Source organism: Eschrichtius robustus, chromosome 11 (assembly GCF_028021215.1).
Source record: "Eschrichtius robustus isolate mEscRob2 chromosome 11, mEscRob2.pri, whole genome shotgun sequence".
NCBI classification, from domain to species: domain Eukaryota; kingdom Metazoa; phylum Chordata; class Mammalia; order Artiodactyla; family Eschrichtiidae; genus Eschrichtius; species Eschrichtius robustus.
In genome coordinates, this window is record NC_090834.1 from 87,997,382 (window position 1) to 88,011,868 (window position 14,487).

General features: G+C 36.4%; 1 protein-coding gene across 4 annotated transcripts in view; it reads left to right on the plus strand.

The window, feature by feature from the left end:
- QSER1 (glutamine and serine rich 1) overlaps positions 1 to 14,487 on the plus strand; it is a 75,568-nt gene that overhangs the window by 35,716 nt on the left and 25,365 nt on the right. For all 4 annotated transcript variants that reach the window (XM_068554618.1, XM_068554617.1, XM_068554619.1 and 1 more), the window contains one exon: positions 1,515 to 5,213. In XM_068554618.1, coding sequence (XP_068410719.1) covers positions 1,515 to 5,213 — 3,699 coding nt within the window. The remainder of the gene's footprint in view (positions 1 to 1,514; positions 5,214 to 14,487) is intronic.

The following is a 14,487-nucleotide window of genomic DNA, read 5'->3' on the forward strand; positions in this document are numbered from 1 at the left end:
GTCTGCATTGCGAGGCTTGTGGGATCTCAGTTTCCTGACCAGGGATTGAACCTGGGCCCCAGCAGTGAAAGTGCCGCGTCCTAACCACTGGACCTCCAGGAAATTCCCACTTTTTTGACATTTAATGGAAAGAGGTGAAAGAAGAATATTTTTGAAAAGGGCCAGAGAATCTTTTTTCCCCAATTTTGCCAAAATGAAAACGAATTTTTTTTAATGGAAATTCACTAAAAAATGTGTAAACAGGCTTAGAGAACGAACTTATGGTTACCGGGGGGAAGAGTAGAGGGGAGGGATAGACTTGGAGTTTGGGATTGACATGTACACACTGCTATATTTAAAATAGATAACCAACAAGGACCTACTGTACAGCAAAGGGAATGCTGCTCAATGTTCTGTAATAACCTAAATAGGAACAGAATTTGAAAAAGAATAGCTACATGTATATGTATAACTGAATCATTTTGTTGTACACCTGAAACTAACACAACATTGTTAATCAATGGTGCTCCAATATAAGATAAAATTTTTTTAATGTAAACAATAAAAAAGTGTATAAAATGGAAAGTGATAGTTCCTAATTACAGTCCCCCTTTTTAGAGAAGAGTTAACAGTTTGGTATTTACTCTTCTTTAATATCTTTGTACATCAAAACTTTTTTTGTATATCCACCTAAGCAATGTTTATAGCATCAGTATTATTAGGATATGCCATAATTATTTTACCAGTCTCCTGTTGATGGATATTTAGGTTGTTTCTACCTGTTATTCACAATAACTATAATGAATATCTTGTTTGAATCTTTGTGTCCACTTATTTCCATAGGGTAAATTTCTAGAAGTGGAACTTTTGGATCGCAAGGGTATAACATGTTTTTACTTTTGCTGTATGTGGCAAGAATGCTGTCCTGAAATGTTAATACTCTCTTCTTGACAGTGCTTTATTAATTTCTGATTAGCTTTTTTTGATAAGCATGCATCTATTGTTATTAGAAGTTGTTCATAGGAAGTCAAAACTTGAAATGCAAGGAATTTTTTAAATGCATTTATTTTGATAAAAGAAACTTTGCACTGTTAATCTCACTATTTCAGATTTATTAGGTTAAATGTAGGCAATTCAGTTTCAATTTTAATGTTATGAACATTTTAGTTTGTCCATTGGTATTTTGCATTGGGATTTCAAGGGAAATTAATCATTAGAGATTATGTACATTTTTACTGTTTTCTTAATTATCAAATGACCTTATCTGACTATATATATGTATAATCTCATATTTATGTAACAATCATACATATGAATTGCTGATACCTTTGTAATTTTGTTCCTGCCTTATGAAAGCTAGCTATTTTGAAATGTATTTTTGAAAATTTATGTGCAGAACTAATTTGTCAGGCTTTTCAGTTTTAAAGAGATTTTGATGGATTGAAGGTCATATAAGTTTTATAAGTCTGTATTATGAAAGCAGATATAAGTGTTTGTGCTGTAACTGCATGAGCAGATTTGTTTTCTTTTCGTAGGTATGCATTCCTCAGCAGCAACTGAGCTGTTTGTTACTGGACCTTTGCCAACCACTGGAGCACTTCCACCCTCTGCCCTCTCTGCTTATCAGCATCCCACCACCTTCAGCAATAGAAACTTTGCCACCACCTCACCTTTGGTGCTTCAGGATTCAACTTTTAACACTACATCAAATGGAATTTTAAATCCTCATGATCCTTTGCTGCAAATCAAGACTTCCCAGGGAACTGTTCCAACCGCTTTGGCATTTGAGCGCCTGGGCAGTTCTGCGATAAGTAACAGCATACCACCTCAGTCTTCAACATACCGCTCAGCTCAAGAGTCTGCACCCCATCTTTTACAACCTCAATTTAGTTTGTTGCCTTCAGCACTTGGAGGAGCCCAGCAAACTCCTCAAGCCTACGGTTCAACTCTCTTTACTAGTTCTACTGCTTCCATTGAAAGAGCTCTTCTTCGAGAATGTAGTGTTATTAAACACCATCAGCGGCCTTCAGGTACCCAGTCTATTCAGGCACAACTGACTGGTTCACAGCATTCCTTACACGGTTATCTATCAAATGCAAGTGTGGTTAATTTTCAGGAAACAAGCAGGCAGTCATCTTTATCCTGTAACCCAATTGGAGATTCTACTCAGGTGAGCAATGGAGGATTGCAACAGAAGACCTCCCAGGTCTCAGTGGAACTTGCTCAGTCCTATTCATCTGCAATTCCATCATCAGGGTATCCTCCTTCTACTACAAAAGTAAAAAGCTGTTCTACAAAACAACCACTAACATCAACCAAGTCCCCCAAACCTCAAAGTATAATTCCTCCTGTGCAAACACTAAGCTATTCCAAACCTTTACATAACCAGAGTTCTGTAATATCAGGCCAAGCACAAATTTATTCTACAGCGCAGCTACCAAGCCTTTTATCAGTTAGTCAGTCTCAAAATTATGGTTTAGTACAGCCACATAATGTGCCATCTATTGTTCATTCACATGTTTATAGGTCCAGCAAAGTTGAGAAGTTGCCATCCTTATATAAAACATTGACTTTTTCTGGGTCATCTCAGACTATAACTTCTGAAAATCCAACACTTAATTATTCTTCTGATCAGCAAGAGGTATTATCTTCAGTTACAAATGAGAATTACCCTGCTCAAACAAGAGATCTATCTTCAGTTAGCCAGTCTCAGAGTTACTCATCTGGTCACTCTCAGGGTTTATCACCAGTTAGTCAGACACAGGTTAGTTATTCATCTCAGTCACAAGTTTTGTCAGTTGTTAGTCCTTCAGAAAGCTATGCTTCAGGGCAGACCCTAACATTAACAGCCCCTTCTCTTTCTTATTCTTCTGCCTCTCGGGCTCAGAATATGCCAGATTCTAGCCCAACTCAGAATTATATTTCTATGCATTCTTCCCAAAATGCTCAGACTCAAGGGTCATCATCTCCCCAGTCCCAAAAGTTTTTGCCTGTTGTCCAGTCATCATCTTTTGCGTCCTCTACTCATTGTCAGACATTACAGAATAACATACCTTCCCCTGATCCAAAGTCTTACGCTGAAAGAAAACTTGACTCAAATGTGTATACATCTTCAAAGCAAGAGGATGATTTTCCAATGCAAGAGTTACAGGTATTACAGCCGCAAGTATCTCTTGAGTCATCAACCCAAAGGCTATCTGATGGGGAAATTAATGTTCCAGAGTCAGCTTATAAGGTGTCAAAGACAGATGACAGATATTCCCAGAGCATAATCAGAAGTAATTCCCATCTTGAAGATCAGGTTGTTGGGATTGTTCTACAAGGGCCAAAAAAAGAAGAAAACATAGTTGGTTCAGTGGCACAGCTTAACCAACAAGTTGGCCAAGTCAATAATGCAGCAACCCTTGATATAAAGAAGACAACTAATTTAATGCAAACTCCACAAATAAGGCTGAATACTAAAGACCTAAACCAGCAGCATTCTCTTATACAGAAGGTACATGAAGCCAAGGTCCAGGAGCAGCATGATCAAATAATTAATGCCTCATCTCAGATTCAAATTCCAAATAATGCTTTAGGGCATGGCCATCAGGCATCTCTTCCTAATACACAGGTCCTTTTAGATTCTGCCTGTGATTTACAAATTCTTCAGCAGTCAATACTACAGGCCGGTTTAGGACAAGTAAAGGCATCTCTACAAGTACAGCGTGTTCAAAGTCCTCAACAAATAGTACATCCTTTCCTTCAAATGGATGGTCATATTATTCAGAGCAATGGCGATCATTCTCAGCAGCAACTCCATCCTCAAAATTCTGAAATTATGAAAATGGACCTCTCTGAGTCTTCAAAACCATTACAACAACATCTAACAACAAAGGGCCATTTTAGTGAAACAAATCAACATGATTCAAAGAATCATTTTGTTTCTCTTGGATCAATATGTTTCCCAGAGGCAATGCTCCTCAGTGATGAAAGAAATATTTTATCAAATGTAGATGATATCTTAGCAGCTACAGCAGCAGCTTGTGGGGTCACACCTTCTGATTTTTCCAAGTCAACTTCAAATGAAACCATTCCTGCAGTTGAAGATGGTGATTCTAAATCTCATTTTCAGCAATCATTAGATGTCAGGCATGTGACGTCAGATTTTAACTCCATAGCAGCTACAGTAGGAAAGCCACCGAATATAAATGATATTTCCTTAAATGGAAATCAAGTTACTGTAAACCTTTCACCAGTACCTACTCTTCAGTCAAAGATGACTCTTGATCCACAGCACATTGAAACACCTGGTCAAAATAAAGCTTCTAAAGTAACTTCACCAGTGGTTGGGCCAGGTCATGAAGTCCAGGAGCAAAGTTCTGGCCCTTTCAAGAAACAGTCTGCTACCAATCATGAACCTGAAGAAGATAGCGAAGTACCTGTTGATAGTATATTAAATAATAACAGAAATCAAGAGTTTGTTTCTAGTAGTAGAAGTATAAGTGGAGAGAGTGCTACATCGGAGAGTGAATTCACTTTAGGGGGTGATGACAGTGGTGTGTCAATGAACCCGACTAGGAGTACACTTGCACTGTTGGCCATGGCCCAACCTGGGGAGCCAATCAGCGTCAAGATTGAAGAGGAAAACCAAGATTTAATGCATTTTAACCTTCAGAAGAAGAAAACTAAAGGAAAAGGGCAAAATAAAGAGGAAGACAACAGTAATCAAAAACAGCTGAAAAGACCTGCCCAAGGCAAACGACAGAATCCAAGGGGAGCAGATATATATTTGCCGTATACTCCCCCTTCCTCGGAAAGCTGCCATGATGGTTATCAGCATCAAGAAAAAATGAGACAGAAGATCAAAGAAGTAGAGGAAAAACAGCCAGAAGTCAAAACCGGATTCATTGCCTCTTTCTTAGATTTTCTGAAATCTGGGCCCAAGCAGCAGTTTTCCACTCTTGCTGTACGGATGCCTAACAGGACTAGACGACCAGGAACCCAGACCGTTCGTACATTTTGTCCCCCACCACTTCCAAAGACTGCATCTGCAACACCCACAACTTTAGTGTCTGAAACTGGGGGTAACAGTCCGTCAGAAAAAGCTGATAACGAGCTTAAAAACTCAGAACATTTATCTTCACTTTCTTCTGATGAAGATGATCCTGGAGTATGCAGTCGTGATATTTATAAAAGCACCTCTACTACCTTAAATACTTCGGATGCCACTTCTGATAAAAAGAAGAAAACAGGTAAAGTTTTAAAATTTAGATTCATAATTATGGCTTTCCACTTTAATTTTTCTGGCTCTATACCAAGTTTTATGCTTTCTTAGCTTGAAGCAGGCCAAAATGCAAGGGTAGGTATCTTAGAGACTTACTTTTTTAAATGTTCCTTGCCTATAGGAAAGTTCTGGGTTTTAGGCTGAGTAGTTCTGGTTTTTCTCAGCTTTTTACCACATGCAACATAATTTACATAGTGCACTATCCACACTTTTCTAACCTGAGACATTTTGAAGTGGCTCATGGATATGAGGCATTGTATTGAGGGCCATGTTGTTATATAAACTGGCATATTTTCTTGATATGCTAATTTTACCTAAAGATCAACATTTTACTATTAAATATGGTTCTTTTGTGTGCAGCATGCAGATTAATATAATTAAGTTAAAACTTCTAAAATTTTGTGCTGGTTCCGAAGTATATGCCCAAATCCTTGGGTGTGTGTTTCACTTTACTCTGTAGTTAAGGGAACATTTCAAGGAACTGTTTTGAGAAGCACTGCCTCATGTAAATGATTGACAAGTAGTATAAAAGTTACTATTTTAAAGAACATGCTGGGCTTCCCTGGTGGTGTGGTGGTTAGGAATCCGCCTGCCAATGCAGGAGACATGAGTTCGAGCCCTGGTCCGGGAGGATCCCACATGCTGCAGAGTGACTGGGCCCGTGTGCCACAAGTACTGAGCTTACACTCTAGAGCCCACGAGCCACAACTACTGAGCCTGTGAGCAACAACTACTGAAGCCCGCGCACCTAGAGCCCATGCTTCACAACAAGAGAAGCCACCACAATGAAAAGCCTGTGCACTGCAACGCAGAGTAGCCCCTGGTTGCCACAACTAGAGAAAGCCTGCGCACAGCAACAAAGACCCAACAGCCAAAAATAAATAAAAATAAAATAAATAAATTTGAAAAAACAAAAGCTTTAAAAAAAAAAATAATGCTAAGGAAAAAAAGTACTTATAACAGTAAAATAGTTACCACCTCTGTGCCAGGAACTATTAGCAATGCTGTAAGATGTGCTTTGTTATCTCCAATATACAGATGATATAACAGACTAAATGAATTTTCCAGGTCTATACAGTCAGTAAATGACAGAGCTGAAATCCAAACTCAGGTTTATCTAGTTCTAGAACCTGTATTCCTGCCTACCTCTTTTTTTTTTTTTTTTAATTTATTTATTTTTTGGCTGTGTTGGGTCTTTGTTGCTGCATGCGGGCTTTTCTCTAGTTGCGGTGAGCGGGGGCTACCGTTCGTTGCGGTGCACGGGCTTCTCATTGCGGTGGCTTGTCTTTGTTGCGGAGCACACCTGTGCAGGCTTCAGTAGTTGTGGCATGTGGCCTCAGTAGTTGTGGCTCCCGGGCTCTAGAGCGCAGGCTCAGTAGTTGTGGTGCACGGGCTTAGTCGCTCCATGGCATGTGGGATCTTCTCAGACCAGGACTTGAACCCATGTTCCCTGCATTGGCAGGCGGATTCCTAACCACTGCATCACCAGGGAAGCCCCTGCCTACTTCTTTTGTATGAATAGAGTGGTGCTCTATGAGTAAAACCTTGTTTTGTGATGTACTTTTCAGCTTCTCTCCAGATTTGAGACTACCTTTTTAACTACTAAAGTAATATGAAACAGCTGGTATCCCAAATATTCTATTAGCATAAATTTCTGCTAAAACATTTGTAAAGAATTCTTATTTTGTTATACAAGGAAATTAGCATAATGGAAAATCATTGTTAGAGTCAAAACATTACAGATGTGGCTAATCCTAGTAAGGTTTTACACTCTATTCCCCCAATTCAGAGTTCTTTGCAATTACTGTTATATTCCCTCCTATGTTCCTAGAGCAAACATTTTATAATCTCTGTTATAAAACATGAATCTAGAACTAGTTTCTTCCAGACAACAGTTATTATCTCATTTTTAGTTAAAAATCACCACCATCAACCCGATCCTTACTAATAGGTCTTTGAAGTTCTCCCTTTACCATCCCCATTGCCTCCTCATCTGTGAGAACTCATCATCTCTTGCTTGGACTATTGCAACAGACTTCTCATTAGAATCCTTCCCATCAGTCTCTACACTAGTCCGTCCTCCACATTGTCATCACACTTATCTTTATAAAAAAGGAAAACCAATTGTTACTTCTCTGCTTTGAAATGCTTCTTGTTGCTCCATGGGAAAAAATTAAAATAATGTGTAAAAATTCTCCCTTTCCATGTTTCACTCTTGCTCCACCCTTTGCACTTCCCCTCTTCTGTGACAACTGAATTTCTCATTGTTCCTTGGACCTGTGAGCCCCTGTCACAATTGTGCTCCTTTTGGGCAGGTTTTTCTCTACCTAGGCCTTCCTCTTGATTTTTTAGCCCAGCAGACACTTAGTTATCTTTGAAGACCGTCTTCAAAGTCACTTTGTGGAAGTTACTCCTGGCAGAATTAGTGCTTATATCCTCTAAATTCCCACAGCCCTTAAATATTTCTGAAGGGCAGAAGTTTTAAATTGCAGCAAGGTCTAGTTTATCCATTTTTCCTTTTATGATTTGCACTTTTTGTATCCTAAGAAATCTTCGCCTAGCCCATAGTCACAAAAATTTTCTCCTGTTTTCTTCTAGGAATTTTAGAGTTTTGCATTTTACATTTAAGTCTAGGGTCCCTTTTGAATTTTTTTTTTTTTTTTTTGGTATAAGATATGTGGTATGGGTTGAAGTTAATTTTTTTGCACATAGAAGTCCAGCTTTTCCAACACATTTGTTGAAAAGACAGTCCTTTCTCCATTGAGTGCTTTTTGCACCTTTGTCAAAAATTAATTGTATGAATTCATATTTGTATGAATCTATTTCTGGACTCTCAATTCTGTCGCATTGATCTATGTGTTTATGCTTTCACCAGTACCACACTGTCTTAATTGCTATAGCTTTACAGTAAATCTTGAATGAAATAAGGCAGTGTGAGTCTTCCAAATTTGTTCTTTTTCAAAATTGTTTTGCCTATTCTAGTTCCTTTCCTTTTCCATTTAAATGTTCAAGTCAGCTGTTGGTATCTACAAAAAAATCCTTCTGGGATTTTGATTTCCTTGAATCTGTGGCAATTTGAGGAACACTAAACTGTTAACAATATATTGAGCCTTAATTCATGCACACATGTGATTTCTCTCACTAGTCTTGTGTAGTTTTTGGCATATAGATCCTGCTTTGTTAGATTTATTCCTAAGTTTTTTGGGGTGCTATTTATTGTAAGTGACACTTTCTAAAATTTTCAAATTCCAATTATGCATTAGTAGATTATAAAAATAGTTATTTTTTATACATTGATCTTAAATCCGCACAACTGATTTATTTTAAGATTATTTTAATGGGAATTCCCTGGCGGTCTAGTGGTTGGGACTCTGCGATTCCACTGCAGGGGGCACAGGTTCGATCCCTGGTTGGGGAACTAAGATCCCATAAGCAATGTGGCATGGCCAAAAAAAAAAATGGTTTTTAAAAATTAGATTCCATAGGATTTTCTATGTAGAAAATGATGTCATCTGCAAATAAGGATAGTTTTATTTCTTCTTTTCCAGTCTAATGCCTTTTTCATTCCTGTCTTAATATACAGGACTTCCTATACAGTGTTTAATAAGAGTGCTGAATGTGGACATCCTGAACATGTTCTTGATCTTTGGGAGAAAGAAATCAATCTTTCACCATTAACTATGATGTTCACTGTAGGTTTTTGTAGATGCCTTTTTTTATTGCATTAAAGAAGTTCCTTATATTTTATAGTTTGCCAACAGTTTTTATAATAGAATGGAGGTTGAATTTTGTCAAATGCTTTTTCTTCATCTATTTAAATGATCATGTAGTTTTCTTCTGTAGTCTGTCAGTATGGTAAATTACATTGATTGTTAAATGTATCTGTGGCCTTGCATTCTCAGGATAAACTCCACTGACTGTGATGTATTATCTCATTTATACATTGATGGATTCAATTTTCTAATTTTTTTGCATCTGTGTTCACAATGAATATTAGTCTGTAGTATTCTTTTTGTAATGACTTTGTCTGGTTTTGGTATCTGGTTATTGCTGACCTCATAAGTGAGTTGGGGAGTATTCCCTTCTTCTCTGTTTTCTGCAAGAGATTGGGTAGTATTGTTTCTTCCCCAAATGTTTGGTTGAATTTGCTAGTGAAACCATCTGGACCTGGAGTTTTCTATGAATTAAATTTCTCTGACAGAACTATTCAACTAGTCTATTTCTTCTTGACTGTGTTTCGTATCTTTGAAGGAATTGGTCCATTTCATTAAGTTGTCAAATTTATGAATATAGAGTTGTTAGTAGCATTTCCTTGTTATCTTTTTAATTTCTGTAGGTCCTGTAGTGACTCCCACTCTTAGTCTTTTTTTTTTTAATAAAATATGGCCTTTTTAAAAAAAATGTTTATTTATTTATTTTTGGCTGCACTGGGTCTTTGTTGGTGCACGTGGGCTTTCTCTAGTTGCAGCGAGTGGGGGGCTACTCTTCATTGCGGTGCATGGGCTTCTCATTGCAGTGGCTTCTCGTGTTGCGGAGCACGGGCTCTAGGCATGCGGGCTTCGGTAGTTGTGGCACACAGGCTCAGTAGTTGTAGTGCACGGGTCCCACTCTTACAGTCTTGATGTTGGTCATTTGTGTCTTCTCTCTTCATCTTCGTTAGTCTAGATAGAAGTTTATTAATTTTATTGATCTCTTCAAAAGACCAGCTTTTAGTGTCATTGATTTTTCTCCTTTGTTGACAATTTCACTGATTTCTGCTATTTTCATTAATTCCTTTTTCTGTTTGATTTTGGTTTATTATGCGCTAGTACTTTTTTTCTAGTTTCATATGGTAGAAGCCTAAATTGCTGATTTCAGACCTCTATTCTTTTCTGCTTTAAGCATTTAATGTTACAAACTTCTCTCTAAGCCCTGCTTTAGCTATATCCCACAGATTTTATTTTTATTATTTGTTTTTATTTTCTTTTGTTCCAAAAGTTTTAAAAATTCCATTTGGTGCTTTCTTTTTGATCTATGAGTTATTTAGAATCATATTTAAAGATATTCAAATATTTGGGAATTTTCCAGACATCTGTCCTTTATTGATTTCTACTTTGTGTAATTTCAATTCTTTAAAATTTTTAAGGTTAGCTTTATAGCCCAGAATATGGTTGATCTTGATAAATGTTCCAGTGCACTTTAAAAGAATGTGTATTCTGCTGTTGTGTGGATTGTTGTATAAATGTCAATTAGATCAAGTTGGTTGTTAGTGCTGTTCAGATTCTTCTCCTTGCTGATTATCTGTTTACTTGTTCTGTCAATTACTGCGAGAGGATTTCCAAAGCTTCCAAGTATGCTTGTAGATTTGTCTGTTTTGCTTTTCATTTCTATCTGTTATTGCTTTGTGTATTTTGACCTCTGTTTTTAGATATGTACACAGTTAGGATTGTTAAGTCTTAGCAAATTGACCCTTTTATCAGTATATAATATCCTTCTTTATCCTTGGTAATAATCTTTATTCTGAAGTCTACTTGTCTGTTATCAGTGTAGCCTCTCCAGGTTTCTTTTGATGAATTGCATGTATATCTTTTTCCATCCTTTACCTTTAACCTATCTGTGATGTTATATTTAATGTGGGTATTTTGTAGACAGTATATAGTTCAATTTTGTCTTTTTTTAAAAAACTGTAATCTCATAATCTCTGTCTTTCAGCTAGTATGTTTAGACCATTTACATTTAATGTAATTATTGATATAGTTCAATCTTCCATTTTATCATTTTCTGTTTCCCCCCTTTTTTGTTCCTGTCTCCTCTTTCCTATCTTTAAAAAAAAATTATTTGAACTTTTTACCATTTTATTTTTAAATTTATCTCTTTTTTTTTTTTGGCTATATCTTTTTGTATTATGTTTTTAGTGGTTGACATAGTGATTACAATCCACTTAGTTAATATTTTTGCTACTTAAAATGTAAAAACCTAAAAACCATAGAGATCTCTTTACCCTTGCCCTTATGTTATATATATCTGTCCTATATATTACCTCTACATATATTGAAAACCCTGATAGAGGAGTAATTTTTGCTTTCAACAGTCATATATATTCTAAATAACTTAACAGGAGCAAAATAGTCTATTATATTTACCCAGATAGTTATAATTGCTGTTGCACTTCCTTTATTCCTGATGTTCCAGGTTTCCCTCTGGTATCATTTCCTTTCAACACAAAGAAGTTTTCCATTTTTAAGACTTTTTCTTTGATTTTCAGGATTGTAATTATTTGTCTGGATAAGGTTTATCCTGTTTGGAGTTCATTGAGCTTTTTGATTCTGTAAAATGTATATCTTTTTCCAAATTAGAGAAGTTTGGGGGCGTTATTTTTTTCTGCACCCATCTCTTTCTCTCCTATGGGACTCCAATGACATAAATGTAAAATATTTTTATATTGTTACTCAGGTTCCTGAGGTTCTGTTTATTTCTTTTTCAATCTTTTTTTCCCCCTCTGTTCTTCAGATTGTATAATTTCTGTTGGTCTGTCTTCAAGTTCATTGACTTTTTTGCCTTCTCAATTCTGATACTGAGCCTATCCAGTGAATTTTTTATTTCAGATATTTTTTTCAATTCTAAAATTTATATTTGGTTCTTTTTTCTAGTTCCAGTTTCTCTGCTGAGAACTTACATATTTCCATTCATTTCAAAAGTATGTTCACCTTACCTCAGGGAGCATGATTATGATAGCTGCCTTCAAGTCTTTGATAATTTTAACATCTGAGTCACCTTAGAGTGGCATCTGCCAATTATCTTTTCCCTTTGAAGATTGGTCACATTTTTCTGGTTCTTAATATATTGAGCAGTCTTGGATTATATCCTGGACATTTTGAGTACAATACTGTAAGACTCTGGGTTCTATTAAAATCCTCTGCAGAATGTTGATTTGTTTTGTTTTAGTAAGCAGTCAGACCATAAGTTCTGTCTCACCTTTGAGTGATGGTCTGAAGTTAGTTCAGTTTTCAAAGCCTTTGCTCTGGTGCTTTGGATCTGTCGGAGCAGTTAGTCTGGAACTTGGGTGGATGGTAGAGTTTGTTATAGTTTAGATCTCAAAGACTTTGCTATACTAGTTTGGGTCTATTCTGCATATGTGCAGTTTAGGCATGAAACTAAGATTTGTGTGGGTTCATGCACAGAATTAGAGGATACCACTCTCCAGTTCTCTCTTCCTTGGGAATTTCCCTACATGCCCAGCTCTCAGGGTTCCCTTTCCCAGACATTTGGCTAGAAAGCTGGAATTTTCCTTGGATTTTTTTTAGCTGCTTATGCTTTAACACAGTTCTGTACAACTAGGACTGCCCTTGGGGCAGCACACTGAGAGAAGAGAAAAAAGGACAGGGAATCCTCCTACATGTTTTCCCCCAACTTTATTGAGATATAATTGACATACAACATTTTCTACTCTCTTCATGCCATAGGAGCCCATGCCCCATCCAGGTGCCTCTGGTACACCAAAAAGACAGGTCTTCTGTTCGGGTTTAAAATGTCAGGTTTACTGCCTCTGCGTTGCAGCTCTGTGACTTGGGTTGCCCTTGGGGCAGGGCTGGGAGAGAGAAAGAGAAGAAAAAAGAAATGACAGTGGCCCCCCCACATTCTCACTTTGCATGGGGCTCCTTTCCCCACTCCTCTGTCCAGAAAGACAGATTTTCTTGGAGTTTATGTTGTCTGTGTCCTGTGTAGTTCTGCATAGGGGCCACCCTCTAGTCAATGCTAGGTGATAAGAGAGGAAGGAAAGTGAGGAAACACCTCTATATAAAGATTATTTCAGTTTGGGCTTCCCTCCCCAGTCTGCCTGCAGTTACTAACTTTGCAGAGTCTTCACGTAGTTGCATTTTATGTTTTGTCCAGAGTTTTTATTTGTAATAAGTAGGTCTAGTGGACTTAACTTCATCTTGGTTGGCACCAGAAGCCTTTCATGAATTTTTAAAAATTTATTGTCTTACAGGTTACAGTTGTTATTTCTGATGCTCAAACTGTCCTGTAACGGGCCAGTAGGAGCCTCTTCAATGTTTTGAGATTTTGATTGTGATTACATTGAATTCATAAATTAATTTTAAGGGAGAATTGTTATCTTTACAATATTGTCTTCTCATCCACTTATGGAATGTAGTGTTTTTCTACTTATTCAGATCTCATTTTATGTCTTTTAATATCTTATCATTTTTTCCACATAGATATTCTATATTATAGTTTTACTAGTATTTTAAATATAATTTTCCCCATAGTGTTCTCTCATTGGTTACTGATAATATATGGCAATGATTGATTTTTGTGTCTCCATCGTGGGTTTCGCATTTTTGTTGAATTTCTATTTTAACAGTTTTTCCACCTGATTCTCTTGCACTCTTAAGCAGATAATTATATCTTCTAAAAATAATGGTAACTTATCTGTTTCTTTTTTTTTTTTTTGGTAACTTATCTTATTGGCTCAGGCCTCTGTTGTTTAATAGTAGCAATGATAGCAAGCATCCTGGCCTCCTTCTTGATATTTAGTAAAATATGTAGTGTTTGACTATGAAATATATTTGTCAGTTTCTAGTATACCATACTCTTTAAGAAGATATCCTTATGTTTTGAAGTTCTTAAGATTTTTTAAAAATTAACAGTGAGCATTGAATTTTGTCAGATGCTTTTTTGAGCTGGTTCTGATAAATCTGCTTTCTTTTACCCCCACATTCATCTATTACTTGATTTCTTAATGCTAAACCTCTTTGTAAAAATTTCTACCATGAACTCTGCTTGGTCATGATGAATTGCTTTAGTCCACTGTAAGATTTAAGTTGCTAGTATTTTATTTGGGATTTTTACACCTAGGTTCATAAATGAAGTGAATGTATAGTATTTTTTGTCTTAATCTTGTTCACTTTTGTATTCAGGAATATGGTGACCTTACAAATTGAATTAGGAAAGTTTTTATATTTGTTTAAATTTGAAAAAGCTTATTATATATAATTGGGATTTCTAAGAATATATCTGGGACTTTCTAGTTTTTTCCTGATAGTTTGATCTATCTGGGTCAATTTAAGAATGGCATATTTTCTAGTAAAATCATCTCTTTCATTTAGATTTTAAAATTTGTTGTTATAAAGTTGTACATACTGTTACCTCATAAGTTTGTAGTCTCCTCTGTTTCTGTAGGTATGTTCTCTTTCTTGTTCCAAGTGATTATTTGAATCTTTTTCCTTATCAATTTTTGGAAGATTTGCCTATTTAATGGT